Source organism: Acipenser ruthenus, chromosome 2 (assembly GCF_902713425.1).
Source record: "Acipenser ruthenus chromosome 2, fAciRut3.2 maternal haplotype, whole genome shotgun sequence".
Classification (NCBI taxonomy): domain Eukaryota; kingdom Metazoa; phylum Chordata; class Actinopteri; order Acipenseriformes; family Acipenseridae; genus Acipenser; species Acipenser ruthenus.
The window spans coordinates 64,815,184-64,842,036 of record NC_081190.1 but is presented as its reverse complement, the minus strand read 5'-3'; the positions used below and the strand labels follow the sequence as shown (position 1 = coordinate 64,842,036).

General features: G+C 38.2%; 1 protein-coding gene across 5 annotated transcripts in view; it reads right to left on the bottom strand.

Annotated features, from left to right (window-relative positions):
• The window catches only part of LOC117409090 (protein FAM193A-like), a 49,541-nt gene that overhangs the window by 1,313 nt on the left and 21,375 nt on the right, over positions 1–26,853 (bottom strand). The window contains exons 7-21 of one of the 5 annotated variants that reach the window (XM_058999077.1): positions 25,155–25,279; positions 23,756–23,903; positions 22,656–22,733; positions 21,834–21,949; positions 21,353–21,595; positions 19,141–19,303; positions 18,587–18,745; positions 18,056–18,301; positions 17,342–17,549; positions 16,656–16,925; positions 15,385–15,667; positions 14,611–14,797; positions 13,705–13,935; positions 11,588–11,843; positions 281–362 (exon numbers count right to left, since the gene is read on the bottom strand). In XM_058999077.1, the coding sequence (XP_058855060.1) occupies positions 281–362; positions 11,588–11,843; positions 13,705–13,935; positions 14,611–14,797; positions 15,385–15,667; positions 16,656–16,925; positions 17,342–17,549; positions 18,056–18,301; positions 18,587–18,745; positions 19,141–19,303; positions 21,353–21,595; positions 21,834–21,949; positions 22,656–22,733; positions 23,756–23,903; positions 25,155–25,279 (2,795 nt within the window). Of the gene's footprint in view, positions 1–276; positions 363–10,981; positions 11,844–13,704; positions 13,936–14,610; positions 14,798–15,384; positions 15,668–16,655; positions 16,926–17,341; positions 17,550–18,055; positions 18,302–18,586; positions 18,746–19,140; positions 19,304–21,352; positions 21,596–21,833; positions 21,950–22,655; positions 22,734–23,755; positions 23,904–25,154; positions 25,280–26,853 lie in introns of those variants that run through there. The other 4 variants (XM_034014732.3, XM_058999067.1, XM_034014725.3 and 1 more) reach the window with 4 other exon arrangements.

Below are 26,853 nucleotides of genomic sequence, written 5' to 3'. Positions count from 1 at the left end.
TAAAATGGTGTCTGGGATATGAGGCTATGACACTGTAGTGGAGGTGGCTGCCAACTGTAAAAATATAAGCCCTCACAGGGATGCTTGAAAATAACTTCTTTACTGTATGGTTTATTTGAAATTTAGAACTTCCATTAGTCCCAACACTGGATTCAAATGTACTGATTTGATATGTTGTGATGTGACAAAAACAAAATAGTAGTGGGCAGGAAAAGAATACTTGCTCCTACTTGGATTTTTGCTTACCATATAGGACAGAACATGTAGAAAAATGGTTTACCTTTTAAAATACTCAACTTCCCGCTCTGTCTCATCCATTTCTACACTGTCTAGGTCAATGTCTTTTGGTAGGAACACATCATCTGGGGAGGGAGAAAAAAAATAAATAAAAAATAAATAAATAACCAAAACAACGGACCAAATTCCCAAAGCATTTCATTCAAAGTGACATTAATTAAGTCTCAGGTTAGAAAGATTATCTAATCAAATGTTAAATGGGACACTGAAGAAAGCTGCAGGGGCTGTATGCTCTACAGCGGTTCCCAAACTGTGGGTCGTAGAACAACACACAATAAAACAAACATTTTAAAATTAAATCATAAAATAATGACCCCAAATATCTTTGATCCGACAAAACAAAAAGACAAAAAGGTAAGATCACTACTTGACAAATAAATTAGAAATAAATTACAATGCAGTTCCCCACCCACATGTAAATGGTCTGGACCAGAAAGCTGTCACATGCTCCAACTGAACATCCTCACCAGTGCGCGGTAGTTAAGCTGGTAGTGTGTATTTATGCAAACAATTTGATAAAATTGATACATTTTTAAAACAAAGGAGTTCTAGTGATCTAAGTCCAATGCGTCCAACTGAAAAGAAAAACAAACCTGTTTCAAGGAACTATGACCAGTTACACTGAGTTTGGCTTTATTGCTTGTGGGGCTGAAAACAATCTAGCTCCAAACTGTGTGTTGTGCCTGGAAATGCTTGCAAAGGAAAAGATGAAGCCAAAATTTAAAAAAAGCTTTTAATTACCCGACACCCCGAATGCGCAAAAGGCCTTGATTTTTAGAAGAATATATTGGCCAAGCCACGTGTTTTAAGAAAAATGCCACAGTTCCTGAAAAAGCCCTGAAAGCATCGTATCTTGCATCTCTGCACATTGCAAAATCAAAAAAGACTCACACAATCGGCGAACAGCTGGTATTACCTACCTGCTTGGATATCGTTAAGCAAATGCGAGGTATGGAAGCCGCACAAAAGATCCAATGTCTGGCACTGTCAACGAATACTGTACAAAGGCGTTGAAGAAATGTCAGCTCACTGAACGGCTTTGTAAAAGTTGCATGTTTGCTCTTCAAATTGATGAAAGCACATACATCGCCAGATGTGCACATCTCATGGTTTTTGTACGTTATGTGTGGCATGATGAGGTTACAGAAGATTTTTTATTTCGTTTAGAGCTCAAGGAGAGAACCACAGGTGCCACCATTTTTTAATGCTAAATAACTACATTAAATCGGAGGGTCTTGAATGGAAAAAGTATGTTGGATTGTGCACGGATGGTGCTGCAGCAATGACTGGCAAACACAGTGGAGTAACAGCAAGATTTCAGGAACTTGCAAGCTATGCTGTAACAACCCATTGCTTTTTACATCGTCAGGCACTCACAAGCAGGCAAATGCAGCCATACCATGAAGTTTTGAATACTGCGATCAAAATGGGTTGCCAAACTAGCTTATCTGGTCGACATATTCAGCCATCTTAATGACCTTAATGTAAGTTTGCAGGGGAAAAATGCCTGTTTTAACTTTCAAAAGATAAAATTTTCGCCTTACAGAAGAAAGTGAAACTATGGAAAACTCGAGTTGAAAAGTGGCGTGCTGGACAGGTTTCCTTAATTGTGCCAAACTAGAGATGTGGATATAAAAGAAATTGTTATCTCTCGCTTAAATGCTCTTGCCACAAAACTAGTGGAATGTTTTCCAGATGTCAAAGATGAAGCCTGGGACTAGGTTTGAAATCCTCTTCACAGTTCAACACGAGACATGCCTCTTAACTGGAAGATCTGAAGAAATGACTGTAAACTGTCTTCAGACAGGACTCTTAGCTTCAGTTTCGTCAAGACCCAAATGCCCTTGGCACATTCTGGGTTCATGTTCTGTCGGAATATCCAACTTTGGCGTCACAGGCACTGAAAGTACTTGTTCCCATTTCTACAACTAATGCAAACCCACATTTTCAGCTATGAAGAACACATACCATGCCAGAATGCAACCATCCAATGATCCGAGTGTCAGTTTTATCTAGCATCAATCCAAGATTAGACCTTCTCTGTGGAAGAACACTCGTCACACTGAATAGCTATAAAGGTAATTATGGATTTTTTATATAAGCACAGAATTGCAAAAAAAAAAAAATGCTAGTATAATGCCTCAGAAACTAAAAACATGGTTGTGTAAGGTGGCAATAATAATAATAATAATAATAATAGTAATAATAAATGTCTAATTTTTTTTTTTAAATTAGTTTGAACTCTTTTTTGACTAAATTTCAAGTTATTTAAAAAACAAAATAAATGCTACAAATACCTGTTACATTGTATCAAACAAAGTGACATTTTATTCAAAGTGCAATTGTACGTGTTGTAGTTCTATCGGTGATCATCTTAAAGCAGTAAAAAACAAGGCTTATATGTGTGCAGGTAGCCTTTCTGTTTTACTGCAGTTACTATTATAATAATGAACTATCATTTTGTGTAAATAAGCGTTTTCTAAACCTTTATTCTCACTTTATATTGGTGCACTTTTTTGGTTGCTACTGTATATGTTTTTTCACACTGTCTCACTAGGCATGGGAAAATGATCTGGCTACTCAGGTGGGTCATGAGCAGCGTTCCCTCTAAGATTTTTAGATACCGAGAAACTTGCCGTTTTGACTGAGAAAAGGTAAAATTATGAGTGAGAAACTTTCCGCAATGCATCAACTGTTTAATTTATTATTTTTGTTGCATTATAGAATTTTGAAACAATATTCCAACATTAGTATCTCAATTTTACAATTAGCTTTAATTTTAAACATATACAAGACATTTATTCTGGCTCTGCCTCCGATTCATCCTCTGATTGATATTGAGAGATATATAGATATACAGACATGCTCAAATTTGTTGGTACCCCTCCACAAAAACGAAGAATGCACAATTTTCTCTGAAATAACTTGAAACTGACAAAAGTAATTGGCATCCACCATTGTTTATTCCATATTTAATAGAAATCAGACTTTGCTTTTGATTTTTTATTCAACATAATATTGTAAATAAGAAAACAAATGAAAATGGCATGGATGGGACCGCTAACCTAATATTTTGTTGCACAACCTTTAGAGGCAATCACTGCAATCAAACATTTTCTGCGTCTGTTAACAGGTAGTTTGGCCCACTCTTCCTGAGCAAACTGCTCCAGCTGTCTCAGGTTTGATGGGTGCCTTCTCCAGACTGCAAGTTTCAGCTCTTTCCATAGATGTTCGATAGGATTCAGATCAGGACTCATAGAAGGCCACTTCAGAATAGTCCAATGTTTTGTTCTTATCCATCCTTGGGTGCTTTTAGCTGTGTGTTTTGGGTCATTATCCTGTTGGAGGACCCATGACCTGCGACTGAGACAGAGCTTTCTGACACTGGGCAGTACGTTTCGCTCCAGAATGCCTTGATAGTCTTGAGATTTCATTGTGCCCTGCACAGATTCAAGGCACCCTGTGCCAGGCGCAGCAAAGCAGCCCCAAAACATAACCGAGCCTCCTCCATGTTTCACTGTAGGTATGGTGTTCTTTTCTTTGAAAGCTTCATTTTTTCGTCTGTAAACATAGAGCTGATGTGACTTGCCAAAAAGCTCCAGTTTTGACTCATCTGTCCAAAGGACATTCTCCCAGAAGGACTGTGGCTTGTCAATATGCATTTTAGCAAATTCCAGTCTGGCTTTTTTTATGTTTTTCTTTCAAAAGTGGAGTCCTCCTGGGTCTTCTTCCATGGAGCCCACTTTCGCTCAAAAAGCGACGGATGGTGCAATCAGAAACTGGTTCTTTTTCTACCAATCGCACTATCCTTCTGTTCAATCTGGGGTCGATTTTCCTCTTGCGGCCGCGCCCAGGGAGGTTGGCTACAGTTCCATGGACCTTAAACTTCTTAATAATATTTGCAACTGTTGTCACAGGAACATCAAGCTGCTTGGAGATGGTCTTGTAGCCTTTACCTTTACCATGCTCGTCTATTATTTTTTTTCTGATCTCCTCAGACAACTCTGTCCTTTGCTTTCTCTGGTCCATGTTCAGTGTGGTACACACAATGATACCAAACAGCACAGTGACTACTTTTCTCCATTTAAATAGGCTGAATGACTGATTACAAGATTGGAGACGTGTGATACTAATTAAATAGTATCACACGTCTCCAATCTTGTAATCAGTCATTCAGCCTATTTAAATGGAGAAAAGTAGTCACTGTGCTGTTTGGTATCATTGTGTGTACCACACTGAACATGGACCAGAGAAAGCAAAGGACAGAGTTGTCTGAGGAGATCAGAAAGAAAATAATAGACGAGCATGGTAAAGGTAAATAGTTTGAAATATCACTATAATCCAATTATTTATTATCTTTTCTAAGGGGTACCAACAAATGTGTCCAGGGCATTTTAGAATATCTTTGTAGAATACGCAATAATTCCTCTTTTCACAGCTTCTTTGCTTTATTCTTTGACATACCAAAGGCATGCAAGTATACATGATAAAATAGCTTTTAATTTCATCACTTTTCAGGAGGAATGAAGCATTATTTCAATTAGCTGTAAGGGTACCAACAAATTTGAGCACGTCTGTATATATCTCAAAGTTATCAAGTGTATATCTACCTTTATTAAGCTTTATTAAACTGTCAGTTGTTATTATAGATATAGACTATGGTGGTCACTGCATAGAATTGCTTTATACTTCTGTATAAAACACTGGCGTCTGCACTGCCTTCAATTGTAACCATCTTGAGAAACCTAACTAAGTTCTGACTAAAAAGCACAGAAATCCAATAAAACCACACAATAGTATACTCAAAAGTGTAATATATCCAACTAAAATCTATTTTAGTTGGACATATCATTACATAGTGGGACACATTGGCCTTATTTCAGTGTTTTTTTTTGGCCAGTATACAAAGAGACGTAAGCTGCTAAATGGGGGAAAAAAAAAAAAAAAAAAAAATTGTATTGTGATCAAGTAAAAAGGTGTTGACATTTGAGGAAGGCACAGCGCACAGACGGTGTCTGGGCATAGCGTGGTGCGCCTCTCCAGCCAGTCATATTCACCCAGAGGCTCAGAAACGTGATGGCGGCGACAAATAAGCAGGGAGAAACAGATGAGAGCAGCGAAGTTTTAACTTCCCAATCAAATGCAGGAGATGACCTGGTACCAAAGAAGGGCACAAGCTCAGTAGTTTGGATATTATTCGGTTTTAAACCAACTGACACTGAGCAAATTACAGTAATTTGTAAACTCTGTTCAAGGGCTGTGCCAGTGAAAGGAGGCAATACAACAAAACTCTTTCATCACCTGAAGCAACGGCATCCAGCTGAATTCGACAAATGCAAAAAGAAATGCCAGACACTGACAAGACCGTCAAGCCAAAATCATCCTTGAAGCAAAAATCAATATCGGAGGCATTTTCAAGTGTCATGCCCTATGCCACCGACAGCAGTCTGAAGAATCAAATTATGGATGTAGTTACCTACCATATCGCAAAAGTTATGATTCCTGTGTACACTGTCGAGAAAGAAGGCTTCCGAAAGTTGTTGAAAACTATCGACAAGAAATACCAGCTTCCAAGTCGCAAGTACTTTATGTAAACTGCTCTGCCAGCATTATACACAGTGTCATGGGCGAGTAGCTAACGAGCTGACCCATGTCTCATTTTTCAAGTACCACTGATCTGTGGTCAAGCCGAACGACAGAGCCATACATCAGTTTAACTGTGCACAACATGGACTGACTGGAACTTGTGCAACAAGCGCTTGCAAACGTCCTACTTCCCCGAAGACCACACTGGTGAAGCAATCGCTCTAGGATTGAGAGATGCTCTGTCTTCCTGGGGTCTGAGAGAAGAGCAGCAAACCTGCATTAACACAGACAGCGGATCAAACGTCGTCAGGCTGCAGGACTGAATGCCTGGACTAGACATCAGTGTTTTGGACACAGGCTTCACCCTGCAATCGGTAATTTATTTATTTTTTTTAATTAAAAATGTACAAGACAGTGTTATTTAGAATTAATGCACGTATAGTAACTGTTTTTTATAATTTAAATATTTAATTATATTTATAAATTGTTTTTTCTGTTAATATTGAAAAAAGTAAAAATGTTAAATATTTGAATTATTTTTTCAGTCATTTCAATCCATGACCATATACATAAAAACTCTTAGAAAAGACAGCGTTTGTTTTTTCATTTAAATGTGGTTCTTTTACATAAAGAATCTCGTTTTGCATCAGTGCAAATGGTACTTGCAGATTAGAAAGCCTTGTGTAAAAATGTTATACAAAGAGTTACCATTACTGTTTCTCATATTGTATTTGAAAACAGACTACAATTCAGCCAGATAGAGGGGAAAAAAGTTCCTGTGCTGTGGAACTTTTTTCTTTGGGTATTTGTTTTTAAACAGACTGACAACAAAACATTATAGACAATGATTTTTAAATAATATAATCTACAAAAACAGCTCCCCCCCCCCATCAGTACTTATGGAAAACATTTTATTATTATTTGAGAAAATATTAATATGAGGTATAAATGTAATATTTTTTTCCCCCATTTCTAAAAGAATAGCTATATAGTTTTACATTCCATAAAGATTATTCCTAATATTTGCTTTTTCTTTATTTTTTTTATTTTTCATAGAAAACAGTGTGAAAGGTGATTCCCGCATTGACCGTGCTGTTGGTGTGTGCAAGAAGATGGTGAGCACTTTCTCTTACAGCTGGAAAAAAAGGAGGGCACTGGCTTTCGCTCAAGGTGAGCTCAATCTACCTCGCACCAGATGACAACAGAGTCATCTACACGTTGGGGATCTCGTCAGAAAATGATCCAAAGGGTGCTGGAACAGGAAAAAACATTAACTCAGGTCCTAGCTGCAGATAAAAAAAAAAAAAAAAAAAAACAACAACAAGCACCTAGTTCTTACGTGGCAGGACATTGATGTCCTGGATTCAGTGAACAAGCCTCTTGGCCCATTGCTGGATTTCACTGATGTTCTTTCAGGTGAAAACTATGTGAGTGTCTCTTACCTGAAACCTGTCTTACATCTTCTTAACAACAGTGTTTTAGCCTTGAAAGAAGAGGATACAGAACTCACAAAGTCCACTAAAATTAAGAGTTTGACTTCTCAATGATAAGTACTCTGACACCCAAGATCTTCTGGACACTGCATCTTTTGCCGACCCAAGATTTAAGGTGCATTATATCAGTGAGGTCAAGGTTGCCACCATTCAAACAAGAGTGGTGTCAGAGTTGGAATCACTGTCACTGCTGTCACAGCATTGCCAGCAGCAGCAGCAGCACCGAGACCGATCCCCAAGGAGAAGGGGGAGCACTACCCAAAAAGACAAAGACGACCTTGGGCAGCTTTTTCAAGATGAGCAGCATGCCAGGAGATACAGCTGCCCCCAATGTACCTGAGAAGGAAGCAATAGAGCTTGAAGTGAATCACTACTTGCTCACTGCTCTGGCTGACAGTGAATCAGATCCACTACCTGGTGGAAAGCTCAACAGGTGAACTTTCCAAGACTGAACAGACTTGCACAGAATATTTGTGCATTCCAGCAACAAGCTCTCCATCTGAGAGAGTCTTCAGCACCTGTGGAAACATTGTTACCTGCAGTCGTTCCAAATTATTATTATTATTATTATTTATTTCTTAGCAGACGCCCTTATCCAGGGCAACTTACAATTATTATTTTTTTATTTTTTTTTACACACAATTACCCATTTATAGTTGGGTTTTTACTGGAGCAATCTAGGTAAAGTACCTTGCTCAAGGGTACAACAGCAGTGTCCCCCACCTGGGATTGAACCCACAACCCTCCGGTCATGAGTCCAGAGCCCTAACCACTACTCCACACTGCTGACAGACTTGTTTTTTATGGCAAAAAACTTGTAAAACGTAGCAGCAAAATGTTAGCTACAGCCTGGATAGCTGGGTGAATTGCATGTCACTGCAAGACAGTAACTGGGGTAGGGTCTGTATTATTATACTAAAGTGACAGTATGTTTTCAGTTGTTTTGTGGGTGACGGAATTTTGGGGGAATTTATTGTCAGTAGAAGGCACACAAGATTTTTGTTTTGCAGTTACGGGTAATTTCCTGCACTTTAGGGATTATGCCTTTTGTGCTCATTGTGTGTTTTTAGAGATGATACAGTTTAAGTTTAACACAGCCAGGCATCAGGTGCTGCATTTGTGTTTATTTTGTTAATTTCTTTTTTGTACAGCACATTCTTGTTGGTCAGATACCATGTGTATTTATTTTTGTGCTTCTCTTATTACATGCAGCCGTTACGATGTCAGCTTGTGCCATTCTTTTGATTCTAATGTCCTATTTTCTATTAAACTTGCTGTTCTGTGGCGCAACACAAAATAAAGATTTGTTAATTTAAGTGCATATCTTTTCTGTCATCTTTAAAGTTCTTTACATCTACTGCCCCACTGTCCTTTTCAGGGCATGCAAGTACAATTAAAAGTAAACCTTGATACAAATGCTTAAAATATCGTGATATATATCGTTATCATCTGTAAGATCTAAAATACTATGATATTATTTTTAATGCATATCGCCCACCCCTAAAAGTATCCCAGAGCGCACTTTAGGTTGTTGACCTTTTGTGCTTGATTTTAACTCGGTAGATGGACCGATTGAATGAGGGTTGTCAGATGTTTTATCAACACTTTTAAACACTCTTGGCAAGCAACAGAAGGTGCAGCTTCGCTAAGATTTTAACTAGAATCCTGCAATGATGTTGCATTTGTTACTAATACCCCTTTTCCACCTGCACACCCGAGCCGCGAGGGCTCTAGGCCCTCAGTTCAGTTCGAAGCGACAGACAACCAAACCAAGTCCGAGAAGGAGAGCGGGTTGGGAGAGGGGAAGAGGGAATGGGCTTGCCTGCTAGAGTGGGGCTGAAGCGTCTCATCTCCCGGAGAAAGCCGCAGCTCCTCTCGCAGCAAAAAAGTAAATACATTAGGAAAGGTAACAATGTAATAGGCTTAACCCTTTGCGGTCCATTGTCGGACTGGGTCCGACATTGCAATTATTCCTCACAGGTCCTTTGTCGGACTGGGTCCGACATCATTATAGCAACGCAATAAACGGGTGTTTAGTCGTTTTTTCTCCGGAAAAAGCCGAGAAAACCATTCAATTGCCGTGTGGGAGCGACAGGAGCCGAGACAAGTCGGAAAAAAAAAAAAAAAAGGCGTATTTCATGAATAGTCATACATGGTATCAGGTATCAGATAATGGGGCGTTCATAGTAAACAAGCTGGCTGAGTGCGTCAGCGCACAGAGACTATCATGGACATTTGCAGAGCTTTTTTCAGATGTTATAGTAATAAAATAATGACTTGGATCGCATTATTGAGGAGTTTGGTGATAAAACGAGTGATCCGGAGATGATCGATCGGTATGTACGACTATTATTATTATTATTTTTTATTTCTTACATAGATGAAAGCTATAGCAAACGAAAGGGTGGGGCGGGGCTGGAGATGCCTAGTGTGTGCTTTGTTGATATGCAGGGCCATTTAAACCCGTTTGACTGTGAAAAAAAATACTTTTAAACAGCGCGTATAAAATTAACTGCGCGTGTGAAAATTAATTAGACCTGGCATGCCTGACGCGCGATTAATAAATGGACCGCAAAGGGTTAATATTTATTTAGTTACAAAACAAATGCTGAATAAGATGTCTGTGTTATAAAGTGCCAGTGCAGCTTTTCTTCAGTTCAGATACTGAATCAAAAGGGAGAGACAGAAACGGAAATTAGACTGAGAAGTTGTTTACAGTTTGAACATCGGTACTGTATTTACTGTAGAAATACTGCATGAATCATTAGTATAGGGAATTGGGGGACATGCTGTAGGAGCGTTATATGTGAGGCGCATTATAACCGAGAGCCTTATAGCGAGGGAGCACCGTATAGATATTAGGGCTGGCACTATTGATCGAAGCATCAAAAATAAATAAATAAATAAAAATAATAGAAATGTTAAAACACATGTTGTTTCATTTTATAAGGACGTAATTAAATTATGTATACCTGTAATACGGTCCCCCATCTTTGCTTCCTTTGTTTAGGTATGTGTATCAACCCACTCCCCCCCCACACACACGTATTCTGTACTTTTCCGAAAAAAAAAATCCATGATAAAAAAATATTTTATTAAATGAATGCTTAGTTCTATTTTTGCAGTCTGTGATATTTAATTTAATTGACTCAGCATGTTCATTATGCATGACGTCTATCAGCTCGGCTCACCTTTCTCTAGTGTAAAAGCAACTCAAGCTACCCGAGCCGTACTAGGCTGGCAATTGAAAGCTGCGCCATTGCCACAGGTAGAAATAAAAAGGCTACGGTATATGTATGTGCCCAGCAAATTCTCGCAATTGACGCTTGCCCTGTAGGTTATGTTCATGCAGACTCATAGCTTATTCTAGGCCGGTCTGCGCAGCTGGTAGATTCACTGGCGCCCGCGCGAGTTAGGGAACCCCTGCTCTCCAATACCAATCATAAAAGCAAGATAGTTTACCAAAACACCGAAAAATAGTACATCCTATTGTTTATTATTTTTAAAAATCAATACTGGATTTCTTCAATATGATATTTAAATGATAAACACTAAACTTTTTGAATGGGTTTTAAAATTAGGAAGCTCCAGAATAGTAAACTCACCGATGGAATTGTTTAGCTTATCTCCTTTCTTCTTTTTATTTTTCTTGGTCTTTCCTTTGGGCTGAGGAGATTCAGCTGTGTTGGGCTTGTTATTCTGCTGCTGCTGCTGCTGCTGTTCAGACTGAGGTGCTGATTCAATAATTACCATGGGCTTGTCCTCCTTTATATGAATTAATTGCTTCTTGCCATTTGTAATATTGACCTTTTCTTCCTTTTTCAGTTCCTGGTCAGGTAGATCTTCAGCTGGCTTGAACTTCAATTCTACCTGGATCTTGTTGGCAGTCTTCAGCTGGATATCTGTGACCTTAGTTGCTTCAGCTGGCTGTTTTCCCACCTCTGTGACCAGTTTGCTAAGCTGTTGTTTTAGCTTTGGCTTGCAATTAACCTCTCTATGTGGTACAGTGTGAGGAGGTACAAGCATCTCTGGCTGCTTTACTTTTCCCTCTTTCTGGCTCTGCAATAGCTGAGGCTGCTTAAAGTCTTTCTCATTCCCCAAATTCTGCTTTGTCACAAAAGGTTCAGGCACTGTTCTTTGCTCTTTATTAAATGCTGGTCTAATGGGTGAACAGGGTAAATTAATTATTTTGTCCCATGACTGCAGCTTACCATTCTGAAGGTTTACTAAGGCATTCTGAGCAGTCTCCTTTAAGGGCTGAGGGTTTTGAAGAACAGGGGCTGTTTTGAGAGCCTCTCTCATTTTCTCTTTTTTCTTTTTCTTGGCAGCACGGAGTAGTTGACGTTCTTGAAGCCGCTGAAGCTCTTGTTTGAGTCTCTCCTCCTCCTCCCTCCGCCTTTTCTCTTCAAGTATCTGCTGCTGCTCCCTCTCCAAGGCCTCTGCATCAAGGCGGGCTTTTTCCTCCATCTGCAGAACATAATAACATTTAGGTTCCTAATGTTGAAGTTCTATTACTAACTGTTAATTATTTCTCCCCACTCAAGTGAAATGCTTACTTTTATATACTAGGATACAATACATTTAGAATTCCATATAATTTTTTTCTATATAATGCCTTAAACAGAGGACATGATTAAATGGAACTGATATATGTGTATTGTAATCAATAACCTGATCCATATGTGTGGTCGGTGTCCCCTGGACGCGCGTCTGTCTGTCTGTCTGGCGTAAGCAGACCAACAACAGATTATTATTATTATACTTTTTTTTAAATCATGCAGGTATTACAGATGCTCGTACTCAGAGTTGTAGTTCCTGCTGTGGAGAACTGGAAAACATGGACACAGGTACGTCTTGGATCGAAGCAGATTGAAGTACTGAACACTATACTGAGTTGCTCTCCTGTTTAACTTGACCTCCTGTGAAAGTTTGCGAGTTTTGCTGAAATCTATTTCAGGCTTTCTTGCCGACTGCTTCCCAAGCTTAAGCAGCTGATTAAAAACCTGATAGGTAGGGCTGTATTTTTTCCCCACTGTAAAAAATTGCTAATTTCATGACATTTCACGGCCTAAAAATAGGTATTTCAAGACCTTTCACAACTAAACATATTTATTAAAAGCAGAAAAAAATGGTGTCACATTCAAAATGGCTAATGTTCTCTAGTTATTATACAACAAATGTTCCTAAATATTTCAATGCTTACCTATAAAACAGTAAATACTAAATTAGTTTATGCACACCTTTAAGGACATTCTACAGTATTATCCCCACCAGTGAAGTATCAAACAAAATAAAAATAAATAAATGTAAAAACAACAATGGACATGTGAAATGTCCCTTTCTTATACTGGACAGAGCAATCTTTATTTGAAATATTTCTTTGACGTAGCTGGTGTCCTTTCCATTGCAGACATTCTAAAGAAATCATGCAGCTCTATGCAGTGTGTTCAATCACTTACCAGAAGCAAAGTAAAACGGACTGCTGGGTTCCTAAATGCAGTGTACAGTAACAGGTGGTGCGTCAATAAAGCAAACCTTTAAGTGATTACAAATTATGTACATTTACACTATTCTTTCAGAAATTGAAATTCACAGGGAACTACATATTACACGGCAATGGGTCCATTTTATGTAAATCCGTGAAAAACACAGCCCTGGGGGATGCCTGGTTGAATACAATGGTTGGTTGTGTTTGGATTCTATTGCTATGCCTTTTTGGTCTTCATTCTTTTAAACAGAAAAATAGTTATGTTTGTGGCTTTCTTATTATTACTGTTGTTAAAAATGTGTCAAAACTTAAATTAAAAAAAGATGGTGTACCATAACATTAAGACTTTGTACTTTATTGAACCCTCAACATGTTCACTGGAACACCCAAAATTTCCTCTGGGACCTTCAGTTTTTTTCATTGAGTCCTGGACCCTCAATGGGAAAAAATGATTGAGATCCCTACTGACCAGCAATGAAGTAACAAAATACTTATCACAAACACTACAATAACTATCAATGATACATGTTTAGTCAATAAATACCACACTAAAACTGTAATAAAATACCAAAATAAAAAGAAGAGACAGTAGTGAAGAACAAATGCTGTAATCACAAAATCATGGAATGGCAAAACAAGAGGTACTAAAATGTTTGTGAAGCTGTTATATTGATTAGGTGAGAAAGACTTGATTGATAATATCTGCAATATCTGGTATTGGTTGGTTCAATTTTGTACTGAAATCAAGCTGTTTTGGAGACTTCACATAAGCCTGCAAACTGAACGACAGCAATCTGCGCCAAATATCATACATCCTAGGTGAAGTTTAACAAGAATTACCTTTTTTTGTTTGTGCCGCGCCCTTTTTGCTGCCCGGGAGCTGTTAACTGGTTTGGACTCTGAGCTGTTTATAAACTGTAATAGATCTTCCACTTTCCGGTGGTCTTCAACACCTTCTCTGTCGCTGAGTGGATCGTCTTTCTTTGGCTGTTCCTCCTTCCTCTTTGTTAGACGCAAGCGCAGCTTCTCACGCATTTCTGCATAGTTTCTACTGGTTGGTGCAGCTGGAGGCTATAGATTAGAAAGAAATATTAACTTCCGACATGGTCAATAAACAGTTAGCACAAACATAACACATATCTGTAATGTAAACCATGAATGTCTATCATAAATGCTGTAATCGCATAAATGTTCACCATAGAATTTTGTCTATGGCCTATGGAAGCACTCACAAAAAAACAGTATACATCAACTGAGTAAATTGAAGAATGTGCACTGAAGCATTAAGTCATTATTTAACTCACAAAATCTGAATCAGGAAACAGAGGAACTTTTTTTTTTTTTTTAATTTAATGTGCTCAATTATTTTACCCACAATTTTCTCCCCAATTTGAAATGCCTCAAGAAAACTGAAGATCACCTCGACCGAGCCAGCTTCCTCTTTTACACCCAGGAACTCGAGAGCAGATGTCAGCGAGCTCCTGGCCTCTGGAGGACAAAGGCCAGCCCTGCAGGTGTCTACTTTTGAGCTCACTGGGTGCCTGGACAGCACGGTTCACTGTAGCACGATGAGAAGAAACAGTTCCTGACGGTTTTGTCCCCCTAACCAATGGGAGTGCCAGAGCCAATGATACACTGCCTTCGGAATCCCAAGCCACTTCACACAGCCAGGATGCAAACCTGCACTGTATGACTCACCCTGCAAACCACGCACATGAACCAATGTAAGAAATAAAACACACTTACCCCACCATGCCCAAAGAATTCACAGTAGCAGCAGTCACAGTATTTTCCTTCTTTTTGATTGGTGGACGTGGAGGTGCTAGAACTATGTTCTGAACAACTGTCCTCATCCTGGCTTTCCTCCCCATCATACTGCTGATGGTCATACACATTATTGCTTTCACAGCGATGACCCTCACAATCTGGGTCACTACATGAACAGAAATAAATACACACATCAAAACAAAGTTGGACTAGGACCTTAGAACATTAACAGTCTCACAATCTATTTAAAATAAGTTTAATCACATTGCAATTAGATTCTCAACAAAATCTAAAATCTTTATGTGTTTAAAAATTATAAAGAATCTTAATTAGTTCACAAACATTTCTACTGGAAGTCTTTTTCAAAGTTTTTTTTTTTTTTTTGTAAGTTTTACTGCTCACTGTATTGAGATTTTTATTGTTATGGATGAACTATCTTGGTAAAGATATTGCCTGATATGCTATATTAAAAAGACAATTCACAATGTAATGTATATATTGTCTGATTTTCAATGGGATGTGTGGTGTCATGTTTCCTTATTTTTTTTTTAAGGCATTGTAGTTTAATTTCATACTGAAATACTTGGGGATAAACAGTAAGTATTTATCATAAAACACCAACCCCAATACTTGCCTATGCCTTTGGTTCTACAGTAAGGTAAAATTGATTTGAACAATAATTATTAAAACTTGTATTGATGTCCCCTTGTCAGTAAACCACCTATCCGTCCTGATTGACAACAGTGAACAAACCTGCAAACACTAGGTGGAGCGCTCACAGAGTTTTCTGTGGTAGCAGCAGGGAGTACAACAGTGGTGGGGCAGAGTCCTTGGTGAGGATCCATAAACCCAGGTGCTGTAGCGGCAGTCTTTGGGAAATGTTGAGTTCCGAGATTGGGTAGATGAGGCGCAGAGGCAGGAGACAGTGCTGTAGCCGTTAGGGAGGGAAGTGATGCTAAACCTGTGGGGCTACTTCTAGGTGCAGTTGGAGTGGAGTGCCTGTGGTCCTCTTTGCCTATATTGTGGAATACTTCACCTAAAATAAAACAAGCAGGTTAGAAGCCAAAATTGCGTACACTAATACAAGTCAGTTGGGTTTGTTTTATGTCAAACAAACAATAATACACAAAGTATTTCTTTTTACAACTATTCATTTTTTACCAATAATATCTTCCTGAAGGGAAGGCTGCCTTAAGTTAAGAAAACATACAATTTAGGCTATATGGTTATTAAATATTAATGGCAAAGAGTAAAACATGTAACTCAGAGATCAGAGTAACTAGCGGAGTTCCGAAAAACAAAGCATTATCTCCACGTGTTGCTACAACTTTTTAAGTAACATACCTGTAATTTTTCTTTTCATTGTTAACATTGACAATTTTTTACACTTATAACTTTAAATTCTGTTTCAAAGCTCTTTTCAAAATGGCTGCTCTAGTGCACTGGGGTTTGAGATCTGTCCTCTAAATCACTGCAGGAAGAGCAATACATTTATAAAAAAAAAAAAAAAAAAACCATAACAAGTGCTCTGGCTGGTGGGAAATAATCCTTACACTATCAGTGCACTAGAGCAGACATTTAAAAAATAGCTTTGAAACAGACTTTAAAATTTTAAGTGTACAAAGTTGTCAGGCTGTTAACAATGAAAAGAAAAATTACAGGTATGTTATTTAGAGTTGTAGCAACATGTGGGGATGTGTAGTGCTATATTCTTTGGAACCTTGCTACATACTCTTTAAAAGTAGTGTACACTATAAAAAGCTTTTTAGTAAGACAGTTCATTAAAAGAAAATACTTAAATTCCATTGGTAATTTAAACTCCACTTCCTATCTGAGTTGTTTAATTTTATTTGTATTAATTTTAGCTGTGAGGGAATTACACTGACGGGCTATGGTGAAAATTACTAAAAAGGCTGAACAAATGGAAATGCAACATTAAAGTGCATTTTGTTCAAATATGTTAATTTTCACTCTATCCTTGTAATGCATGGCTAAAGGTCCCTTTGTACTCCTTCCCTCTTTACCTAGGGAAGTGGGCCTTTTAGATGAAACTTTGATCTGATTATTACTTGACTGGACAGTAGTAGCAGTGCAGGAAACCGATGACGTGGCTGAAGAGGTGGCCATGACAACTTTGTTTGGGTCCATAAAGGCATCTTGGAAATTGTAGAGACATTTTTTCTTGGCGGTGTTCTTTTTTTCCTTGGTTTCCATGGTGGACGTGGTTTCTGTACTGGATGAAGGTGGAAGTGTGTCTGGTCTAATTTCTGGGACAGCAGGGCCCAACATATCACCTAACAAAATATAGAAAATGAAGTAGTACCTGTTTATATAAAAAGGGTAAAAGGTCATAGTGTAAAGTTTTAAAAAAATGCTGCCAAATGTTCTTACACAACAGGTACACTTGTCAAATATAATTGTGAACATACATACGTGCTTTGTAGAAATTGGGTTATATTCAATTAATCTATACAGCAGATCAAAATGCTCCCATTATCATTAAATTAAGTTGATTTGCATACCAAGGAGAATCCAACTTAAAAACTGTACTTGGGTTTCTTTTTAGTGTATAAACATGCACACCATCAGTAAGTGTACCATTTTAATGATTTAATCACTGTCTGTAGTAAATATATGCTGACGCTCAGCTCAACTGAATAGACCCCATTATGTCTGAATCTTCAATTACCTCTACCCAAGCATCCCTCACCTGACTGTGGTTCTTGTAGAAAAATGGCAGGGTTCCAGTTTTTCATAACAGTGGATTCCCACAAGTTTTCAAATTTAAGAGATGGGGGTAAAGAACTGTTCCAGTCTGTGGTGTTCCCAAAGCAGTTCTGGTAGATATGGTCCTGAAGGGAAGCATTGAATACCTGATGTTTACCTGTATGGTTAGATGTCGAAGCTGAAGGAAGTGTCTGAAAAAGGACATCTCATTATTAAAATTATTTTATTACTATTTTATTTTAAATTTCAATTTTTTTTTGATGGTCACCATACTGTTGGGAACAATTATTTTTAGTCAGTGATTTAATATGAAAAACCAGCTGTTTTATTTCGATAAACGTGAGGTATATACATTAGATTCCATTATAATACAAAATGAAAGCTGCATAGTTTTGAAGTTATTTGGGTACTAAATAAAAATTTGGCCCAGAACCTTTTAATAACTCTTTGTACTTGAGCTGAAGAATTCTTATCTAAAAAACTTGTGTTTGTATGTCAAACACATTTTGGATACATTGTCGTAAAACTCTTTATACACACTCAGCCATTTCCATTCTAACCATGTCACAAGCAATAGTTCTTGTAGAAAATAAGTTAGATGTGGCAAGAATCTTTATATGTCATTCAACTCAATTAAAATATTCAAATGTATTCCTGACAGAAGTCTTCTGGGGGAGGGAAAAAAAGCAAGCCTTACCTTATTGTGTGAAAAGGGTGGACTTGAATAAAGAGTGGGGTGGAGAAGAGGCCTGGGTAGGTGAGAGATGTTGTGTAGCGGTAGGTGCCCATGGATGTGTGGGTATAGGTGCAGAGCAGGGTGAGAAGTTTTTTTAAAGAACTGTTGGCCAGATGGATGTTGTCCCAATGAAAGTGCTGCTGCATTTAGTCCAGCTGCTTCTTGCTTACAAACATGACATTCACAAGCGTGCTGAACCTGATCAACCTGTAAAAAAAACCCACCACATTTAAATTTAATTACAACCAAATCATATGTGTTTATACATCCCAAAGGTTTCCCCTTAAAAGAATCCTGGTATTTAATACATCTCACACAAAAAGGAGTGGATGGAGGCCAGGGCTCCTAAGTGTCAACAATGCAAATGTATTGCTTAGTTTAAAGTTTGGTGCCCATTAGACAAAAAGTGAACTAGAGTATATACACTTAAATTTTGGATTTTCGTATTTCAACACAGAAATACATTTTACAGAAGGCCTTTAAACTCTTCACCTGTTGAGTTGGGTAAGACGGTGGAGGACTGTCCCTCTCTAAATCATCCTTCATTAGAGCTATTTTTCCAGGGGTCAGACTCTCCCCGCTGCTCTCCCCATCGGCTTCATCATCATCTGCTTCTGAGGAGCTGCTGCTCGTACTGCTTATTTGTGGAGACTGTTGAAAATTAGAATGAAATAACGGAGGTCAAGAGAAACTCTCACTGCGTATGTGTCCCCTACCCAACCCAGTGTGTGTTCATTTCATGCCATTTCATTAAAGATACTTTCCAAACCCAAACCTTAGCAAAAAGTTGGGAAAAATCAGGAAAGGGTTTATCTTTCTCTGTAATTACCATATAGACAAAGTATGATTGATGTTGACATGTTGTCTGGGTATGATGAAATTTGTAAGTAACTCACTTTACAAAACACTAATTTATCATAATGCATAAGAGATATAAAAGACAAGAATTATTTTGAGTGACAATGATAAAATAGAAAGCAAGTTACAAAAAACTGTAGCATCAAGGGTTATTTTTTCATGTTGCACAGAAGACAAGACAGACACACCTCATCTTTTAGTGCCATGTTTTCGCCCCCACCATTCAGTTCACCATGCATTCCGTTCATATTGGCCACAACCTCGGCATCATCATAGTTATTCATTGGGTATATATCTGCAAACTTAGCCGATAGCGGTGGCACATCGTCATCATCATCATCATCACTACAGCTAAAAAAAATGAAATAATAATGATGGATTAAAAGAGATGATGCTACAGAAATAAAGACAAGACAAATGCATGTCAGCTATATATAAATTAGAGCTATCCGTATCAAGTAAAATCCCCATGACCCACATTTACAGCGTACACATGTAACAGATTAATCGGACGGATTAAATCAACAACTAAAGAGTTGATCGCTGATTATTTTTTTTTTTTTACAATTTAAATCGTGCAGAATTATTATTTTTTTTTTTTTCTGTCTGGACATTATTGGGTTAAAATCCAAAGTAACTAACATGAGGGAAATTACGCGAGTCGTCACAAACGGTACCAAGTGGCGACAGCTGGAAGGAAAAATCATTGGAAAAGAAAGGGTGTTCCGTTTCATTTGCAAGCAAAGTTTTTCATACCAGGGGAGCGGGAGTAGTTGGCAGAATCATTTATGTGCAAAACATTCCTTTGCTGAGGCAAGGCCATCTTCAGCAACGAAGGAGAATCAACAGGAACGTCCAGCCGTGCGACAACTCAGAAGCAAACTATGCTGGGGTGCTTCAATAAGAAACCAGGGAGTACTTCAAAACAAAAAGCCTTAACAAATACACTCGCAGTGTGGATTGCAGCCAGCTGTCGACCAGTTAACGTAATTGAAGACAAAGGGACAGAAAGTTCTTCAAAATCGCTCTCAGTTCAAATAATTAGACTTCACTCAAGAAACACATAGTGCATATTAAACAACTTTATGTTCAAGAGAGAACGAAGATCAATAAACAGAGCGCTCTAGATGGCTACTGACATTTATTTAGCCCTTACATCCCTGTGAATACGTGTAACAGGATTTTAAACTTCTACGAAAGTTCTTTCACACGACAGCCAGCCCAGGTTTTTGAGTTAAGGGTCCCCTTTGCGCGGACAACGGGACTGCAGCCGATCGCAGACATGCATTTGAAGGAGAGCCCCCATGGGGACTGATGGACTATGTGGGTGCATTGAGATAATGGGTGGTGGGACTGGAATGCATGCCTGTGATTGGAGGAGAGCGCATGACGGAGCCAAATGTAAGCCTGGCAGAGGGAGGGGCTGGGTGAAGTGTGAGAGTTTTGGAGCTGTGGGAGAGAACCTGTTCTTTTGACACACAGAGACTGTTAGCTGCCTGTTTATTAAAGTTTTTTTATTTATCCTGTGTTTGTTATAGTTTATTGCATTAATTTTATTGAACGTCTCGTTCCTGTAAAATAAACCGCACCTTTGAGACCAGAATACTTGCCTGGATTGCTTCCTTTACCTCCACGTTACAATGTCAATTTAAAATTGTGTTGTAACACACTGAATAACAGTTTTAATTTTCAATTCAACATCAAGCATTGCAAACATACCGACAACAGTAAGTTGTGCAGTTTTTTGCAATATGCATTGTAACCAGGTAGGACACATTCACTCCTTCAGAGACAGTTAAGAATGTTTTGCTGTTTAGCTAATTGATCATCTTTCTTCTGGAAAGACTCGTATCCTTTCCCAGCATCTGAAGATGCTGACGGTTTAAGGCTTTCGGAAGCCAGTACTTTACAACAAATGACACATGAGGATATGGATCATCCTTGTCACCAATGTAAGAAAAACCAAAGTTAATAAGATTTTTTAGTTTTGTTTTGTTTCTTTGAGCTGCAAGTAGGATTCGACATTTTTTCGTTTTGCATCCATTTTAACAACTGTTTTAAAAATAACAAGTAACCGCACATAAAATGTCACCTTATGCTTTATTTTTTTGGTTCATATTTAAAGCAGAAGACTGTTGATAAAACAATACATTGTTTACAGAATTACTGCTAATGATTTGTATGCAAATTATATTTATTTTGAATATAAGCATAAGTTGTATAGTGAAACAAAATCTTAACAGTGTGCACTGAATGTCATATCTTCTAGATTGTTTGGCGACCCATCGGAAACCTTGCTTCGACCCATATTTGGGTCGCGACCCCCACTTTGGGAAACGTATCAGTACATATTTTGGTTATTTTAAGGTTTTGTGGATTGTCACGTTACAAATCACTTACAAGGTGGGGGCTGAGCCACTGTCTGCCAGGATGAGTCTCGGGTGCTGCTGTATGGTGATGGGAGAGCTGGAGCCCGACCCTGAGCTAGCAGATGACATGCTGGGTGGGCGTATTTCAGAGAGGTAGTCAGGAGCAGACTCCACTTGCAATGGTAACTGGTTTATATGAAGGTCATCAGTTATTGGAGAATCCATAATGCCACACGTCAGAATATGTGAAAGGCTACAGTCATCACAGGTACACCTAGAGGAGTGAAACAGTTCTATGTCAATGCTAGCCCCTCAGATACTAATGAAACTACTAACAGCTGTTCATTGGCCTGGTTAATATGAATAAACTATAGCAGTTACTGCTTGGAGATTAAGAAACCAAACACCGCTTTATAAAAATTGATGATGATTTACTAATATCACTTATCTACTAGACAATCAAATAGATACTTACCATCCCAGGTTTTAAATCCTATGACTAAGGGACTTACCTACGTCTATAGTTACAGTTCGGGCAGTCAGACATGCTCAGTCTAGATGAAAGCATATGTCTCATAGTGTCTGTGAAATTATTTTCACCTGGAAGTGATTTCTTGCTGTTTGTTAACTGGGGAAAAAACAAAAACACAAAATTATGTAACAAAATCAATATTAACAAATCCAAAATCAAAAGCTAAAAAATTTGGTGCTATTTAAATGAAAGCTTTCAAAATTTAGTTTTTTTTATCTTTTCTCAGTAAACGTTAAAAAAATTCCAGAACTTTTCAGAACTCAGCGATGTACAGTATTTCTACATACAATGAGGCGTCACACTCAACATTTTTCCATACATCTAGAAAACCACTTATCCAATTGTGATGGAACTTGGTATTAAAATGTAGCATGTTGTTAAGAGTATCAGATTCCTGGAATATTGTCTGTGTTGGGTTGTCTTTGTGTTCCTCCATCAGTCCTTCTATCTGTCACACTTAGGCGCTTGCATATATCTGGGAGAAATCGTTCATGAAATTGTGATTTAACATTTCATTGCCATTTCTTATTCACTAGTGCTCTGTTCTTACATTTGGCATAAATGTGCATATGACATAAGTGTTTAAATTATCATGAACCTGGAGTTTCAGCAAATCAGACTCCTCTTAAATAAACTGTTCCTCCAATAGCTGCATGAACAACCCCTAGCAGTAAACACACTCAGGTGAGACTTAATCTTATTCAAGTGTGACCTGTTAGCTGAAATTCCAAACACCTGTCATTTTAATAAAACTACCAAAACAAGCAAATTCTTACAGTGCAACAAATTAAAACAAAATTACCTGTTCTTCAATAAACCTTCTTTGTTTAAAGAACTCCCAGTCTTCTTTCAACATGTGCTGCTTTGTTTTCAATGCCATCTTTAAAAAAAAAGATAGAAATCAGTGCTTATCTATCTAGCACATATATTTTGCTCAAATAAAAAGTATTGATGCATCCACTAATCTGCAGATTTCTTATGCTGTCAGATACAGAAACATGTGCCATCCTAATGTATCACAATATAACAGCAAGTATTTCACATCTCTGAAAATTCACAGATGTGGTTTAAAGAAAGCAATAGAGTGGGATTATTTTTTCCTTGGAGTAGCTTTTCAAACTTTTATTAAAAGATACGAGAAGTGTTGGATTTTTTTTTTTTTGTGAACGGATATAATTGGAATATATCTCAATGGAAGCTTAAGGTACCTTAACACAGAAATACAGGGTAAAATCCTAACAAAGTGCATCTTTCTTGAACTCATGAATATAATAATGAACCTTCCACAATCAGGTAGGTAAAGGAGATGAACATATTTAAAAGGGGATACCCAATTGGGGCTTTTAAAGATCAGTTCAAAGTGAACAACATATCCTGTTGCAATCACAAATAAAGTATGTTAAAAAAATGTGTGAGCTTGCCTTTACTCATTTGTCTAGTTAAACACCTCTCTCTGGAATCGGGTCTGTGTTTGGTAGTGGTTTGGGTTGCTGATTATATTATGCACATACCTGGGGTGAAATCTAAACATTAGGGGGTGAATTCTCATCAATTTCAAGTATCTGGGAATATTATTCTTTTTGGGAGTTATCTGGCCCACACACCAGAAAACCTTCTTTTGCACCAAAAGATGAAGTTTAGTTTCATAGTGTCAGTCTCGTTTATCAGCACTTTAAGAACGTATTTGAAAGTTAGTTTCTGCTAACAGTTGGCAACTCTAACAACTGCTTTTTAAAAAGAGTTCTGGCCTTTGTTTTTATGTAAAACTGACCTTTGCTCTTAGAAAATGTGGATGTGATGACTCTTTCATTGTACTTTAACTGTTCATTACATCTGCACAGTTTAACAAGATACTGCATCATTAATTATTCTGTGTGATAAAAGGTAAATATTTAGTCTTACCTGTTCATCAACATAATCATCTATTCGTTTTTCGCATTCTAGCCACTCAACAGAGACTAAATTCATTTCCTGATCAAGCTGATGGTAACTCTGAAGAAGGGTACTGTACATATCTTCACTGTATGAGTCGTGCGACGCCATTCCAAGCCTAAACAAATTGGTAATAATAAAAAAGACAGATACATAGGTAATACACCACAGGAATTGTTTAAAAGCTGAACTGTGTGCTCTGTAACAGATTACTGTAAGATACAGCCATCAGTGTAGGAAGCTCTTAAATGGAAACAAAATAATTGTCACATTTACATTTAATTCTAAAAGATGGGCCAGAACTATGTACCCTATTATGACAGCTCTTTTATTGTAGTGTACTGACTATGCTATAGCAAATGGGTACATAAGGGAAGGCCCACCCTGTACATTGTGCTTACAGTATAAATACCTTTTTTTTCATTTTGTTATGGAAGATTTTTTTTATTTATTTAAGGTAACGTTTGATGGGTCTCAGGTAATGTCGGATTGCACAAAATGTTTGATGTCCCAAACATTACTTGAATTATACCAATTAAAAACAAATGAGGGGGCTCCAGAGTGGTGCATCCAGTAAAGGCGCTCCACGTGGAATGCAGGATGTGCTCTATAGTCTGGACGTCGCAAGTTCGAGTCCAGGCTATTCCACAGCCGACCGTGGACGGGAGCTCCCAGGGGGTGGCGCTCAATTGGCCGAGCGCCCCCGGGGGGAGGGAGGGTTAGGTCGGCCAGGGTATACTCGGCTCACCGTGCACCAGCGACCCCTGTAGTCTGGCCGGGCACCTGCGGGCTTGCCTGTAAGCTGCCCGAGAGCTGCGTTGTCCTCCGACGCTGTAGCTCTTGGGTGGCTGCATGATGAGTCCGCAGTGTGAAAAAAAAAAAAAAGAGGTCGGCTGACGGCACACGCTCTCGAGTCAGCGTAGGGGTGGTAGCGGTGAGATGAGCCTAAAAAAAAAAAAAATTGTCCATTCTAAATTGGGAGAAAATAATAAAAATAATTGGCAACGACTAAATTTATAAAAAAAAAAAAAAAAAAATCAAAAAAAAATCTGTATTCTATATTTCCATCTGTGTGACAGTAGGCAAACATTTGTTTGGAAGTGTTTCGTATTTAATTGTGACAGAGTTATGTTTATCTTCTTCAGACATCTGTGTAGATTTTTATGCTATGGCAGTTTTTTTATAGGAACTTCATTACCAGGTAACCACAATCTAATTTTTATCAATGCTCTTTCAACTGATAAGCAATGTCAGTTAGTTCACCGGTACTTTATGGCTAATAAAAGTACATCTATTTTGGATTGGCAAGGAAGAGACATTTGATATATTACATTGTTTATATCTGATTCAGAGGTAATAATCCTCTTACCTTAACTGTGCTACTAGTGTAGGTAAACAGCTGTGTAGAAGTGGCTCAGAAAATACAAGATTTTCAAAAAGGTGCTTGTTGTGCAATTCCCACGTCACCTGGAATTTCTTTAAATGTTCATTTTCCTATGAACATAAAAGAAATGTATATAAAGTCAAATCGTACAACAATACTTAAGTTTCTAATTGAAGTGAAGTCCATCAACAAGGGGTCATTGCATACAACTACTGTATACTTATATATGGCAAACTCATCATGGGAACCATATTCAAAACCTTGATATAAATATACCTATTTAATTAGCAGGTAAGTAGGGCTTGAATTTCATTTTTGTGTGCTGGGGGGTGGGGGTGGGATTTCCCCACTATGCTCCAGCCAAATGATTGGGGGGGGGGGGGGGGGGGGATTCCAAAATCTTAGGGAGGAAATGGCAAAAAAAGGCATTATCATTCACAGTGGAGTTGCTTCAGGTAAGTAATTTGTATTTCATAGCAAGCTGCTCAACAAAACCTCTGTATGTATCTACTGTTCTATTTATCTGCACTCTCCAGTGCCTTTGCCTGACGTGAAGCTTCTACTTCACGTTTCTTTTTCAAAGCTACGTTGTGTGCACTGCCACGAGAACGCCTCATTAACGTAGAGGGTTTGTAACAGTGGTTAGCAAACGTTAGTTTGCATAGACTGCAGACTAAACAACTAATTTGACCATTATTAAACTCCAGCCATGGGTAAATCTTCAGCCAGTTTGGCTGAAATCTATCTGTTTTGCCTTTCACTTCACTAGTATCTCTTGTTTGTGTTTTATCATTACATTATGAATCAGATTTTTCATTCAACAACGGTGGCAACTTTTTTTTTTTTGCCTTCAGCAGAACAATCAAACAACTTCAGCAGAACAATCAAACAACTTTTTTTTGCCTTCAGCAGAACAATCAGGTGCCACGTTGCTGCAAGGTGCTTTTCTTTAACCAGCGGCCCATTTCGTCTTTAAGTTATAAAGAAAAGCAACTCCCAAAGTCGCTGCTTGCAAAATAGCACGAGGGTCTTGCACCGTTTATTTTTCAATACTGTTTACTTTCCTCTTACTGCAACTGACCGAGTCTTGACGGAAAAAACAAACAATGCTTAAAGATGGCCGCTGAGAATCACATATCACAGTACCAGAGATCAACACCCGATACGCATGCCAGCGTCAGTGACACACTGTCGCTGGAGGTGAAAAGCACTCAGTGCCTATCGGCGCTGGTGTATAACACCTGTAACATGTTAAACCAGTGCTCCACCGCCGTGGACCAGCAACCAATTGTAAGCTAGCAAGCCAGTATAGAAAGTGTCACATGACAATTGTTCATGTGGTGTTTTAGCTTGCTGAAATCACCTTCTTTAGAAACTTTATTTTTATTTTTGATGGCGCACATTGTAAGTGATATTCTGGAAGATGAGACTCCCTTTTCAAAGCGCGTAGAAACAACCAATCAGCAGCGACAGTGCTTCCCGACAGCTTTTGTCGAAATTCTCTTTTTATATTTATTTTCTGTTAACATTAGTTTATGGATAATCGTGTTTGCTTTTAAACCAATTAAACTGTTACCAAAAAAACCCCAAAACGACTATTCTATAGTCCATTCATTTTAATTCCGTACATGGTCTTCTTGTACTAGTGCTAAAATATACACTCCCTTTTTTCGTTATATTTTTA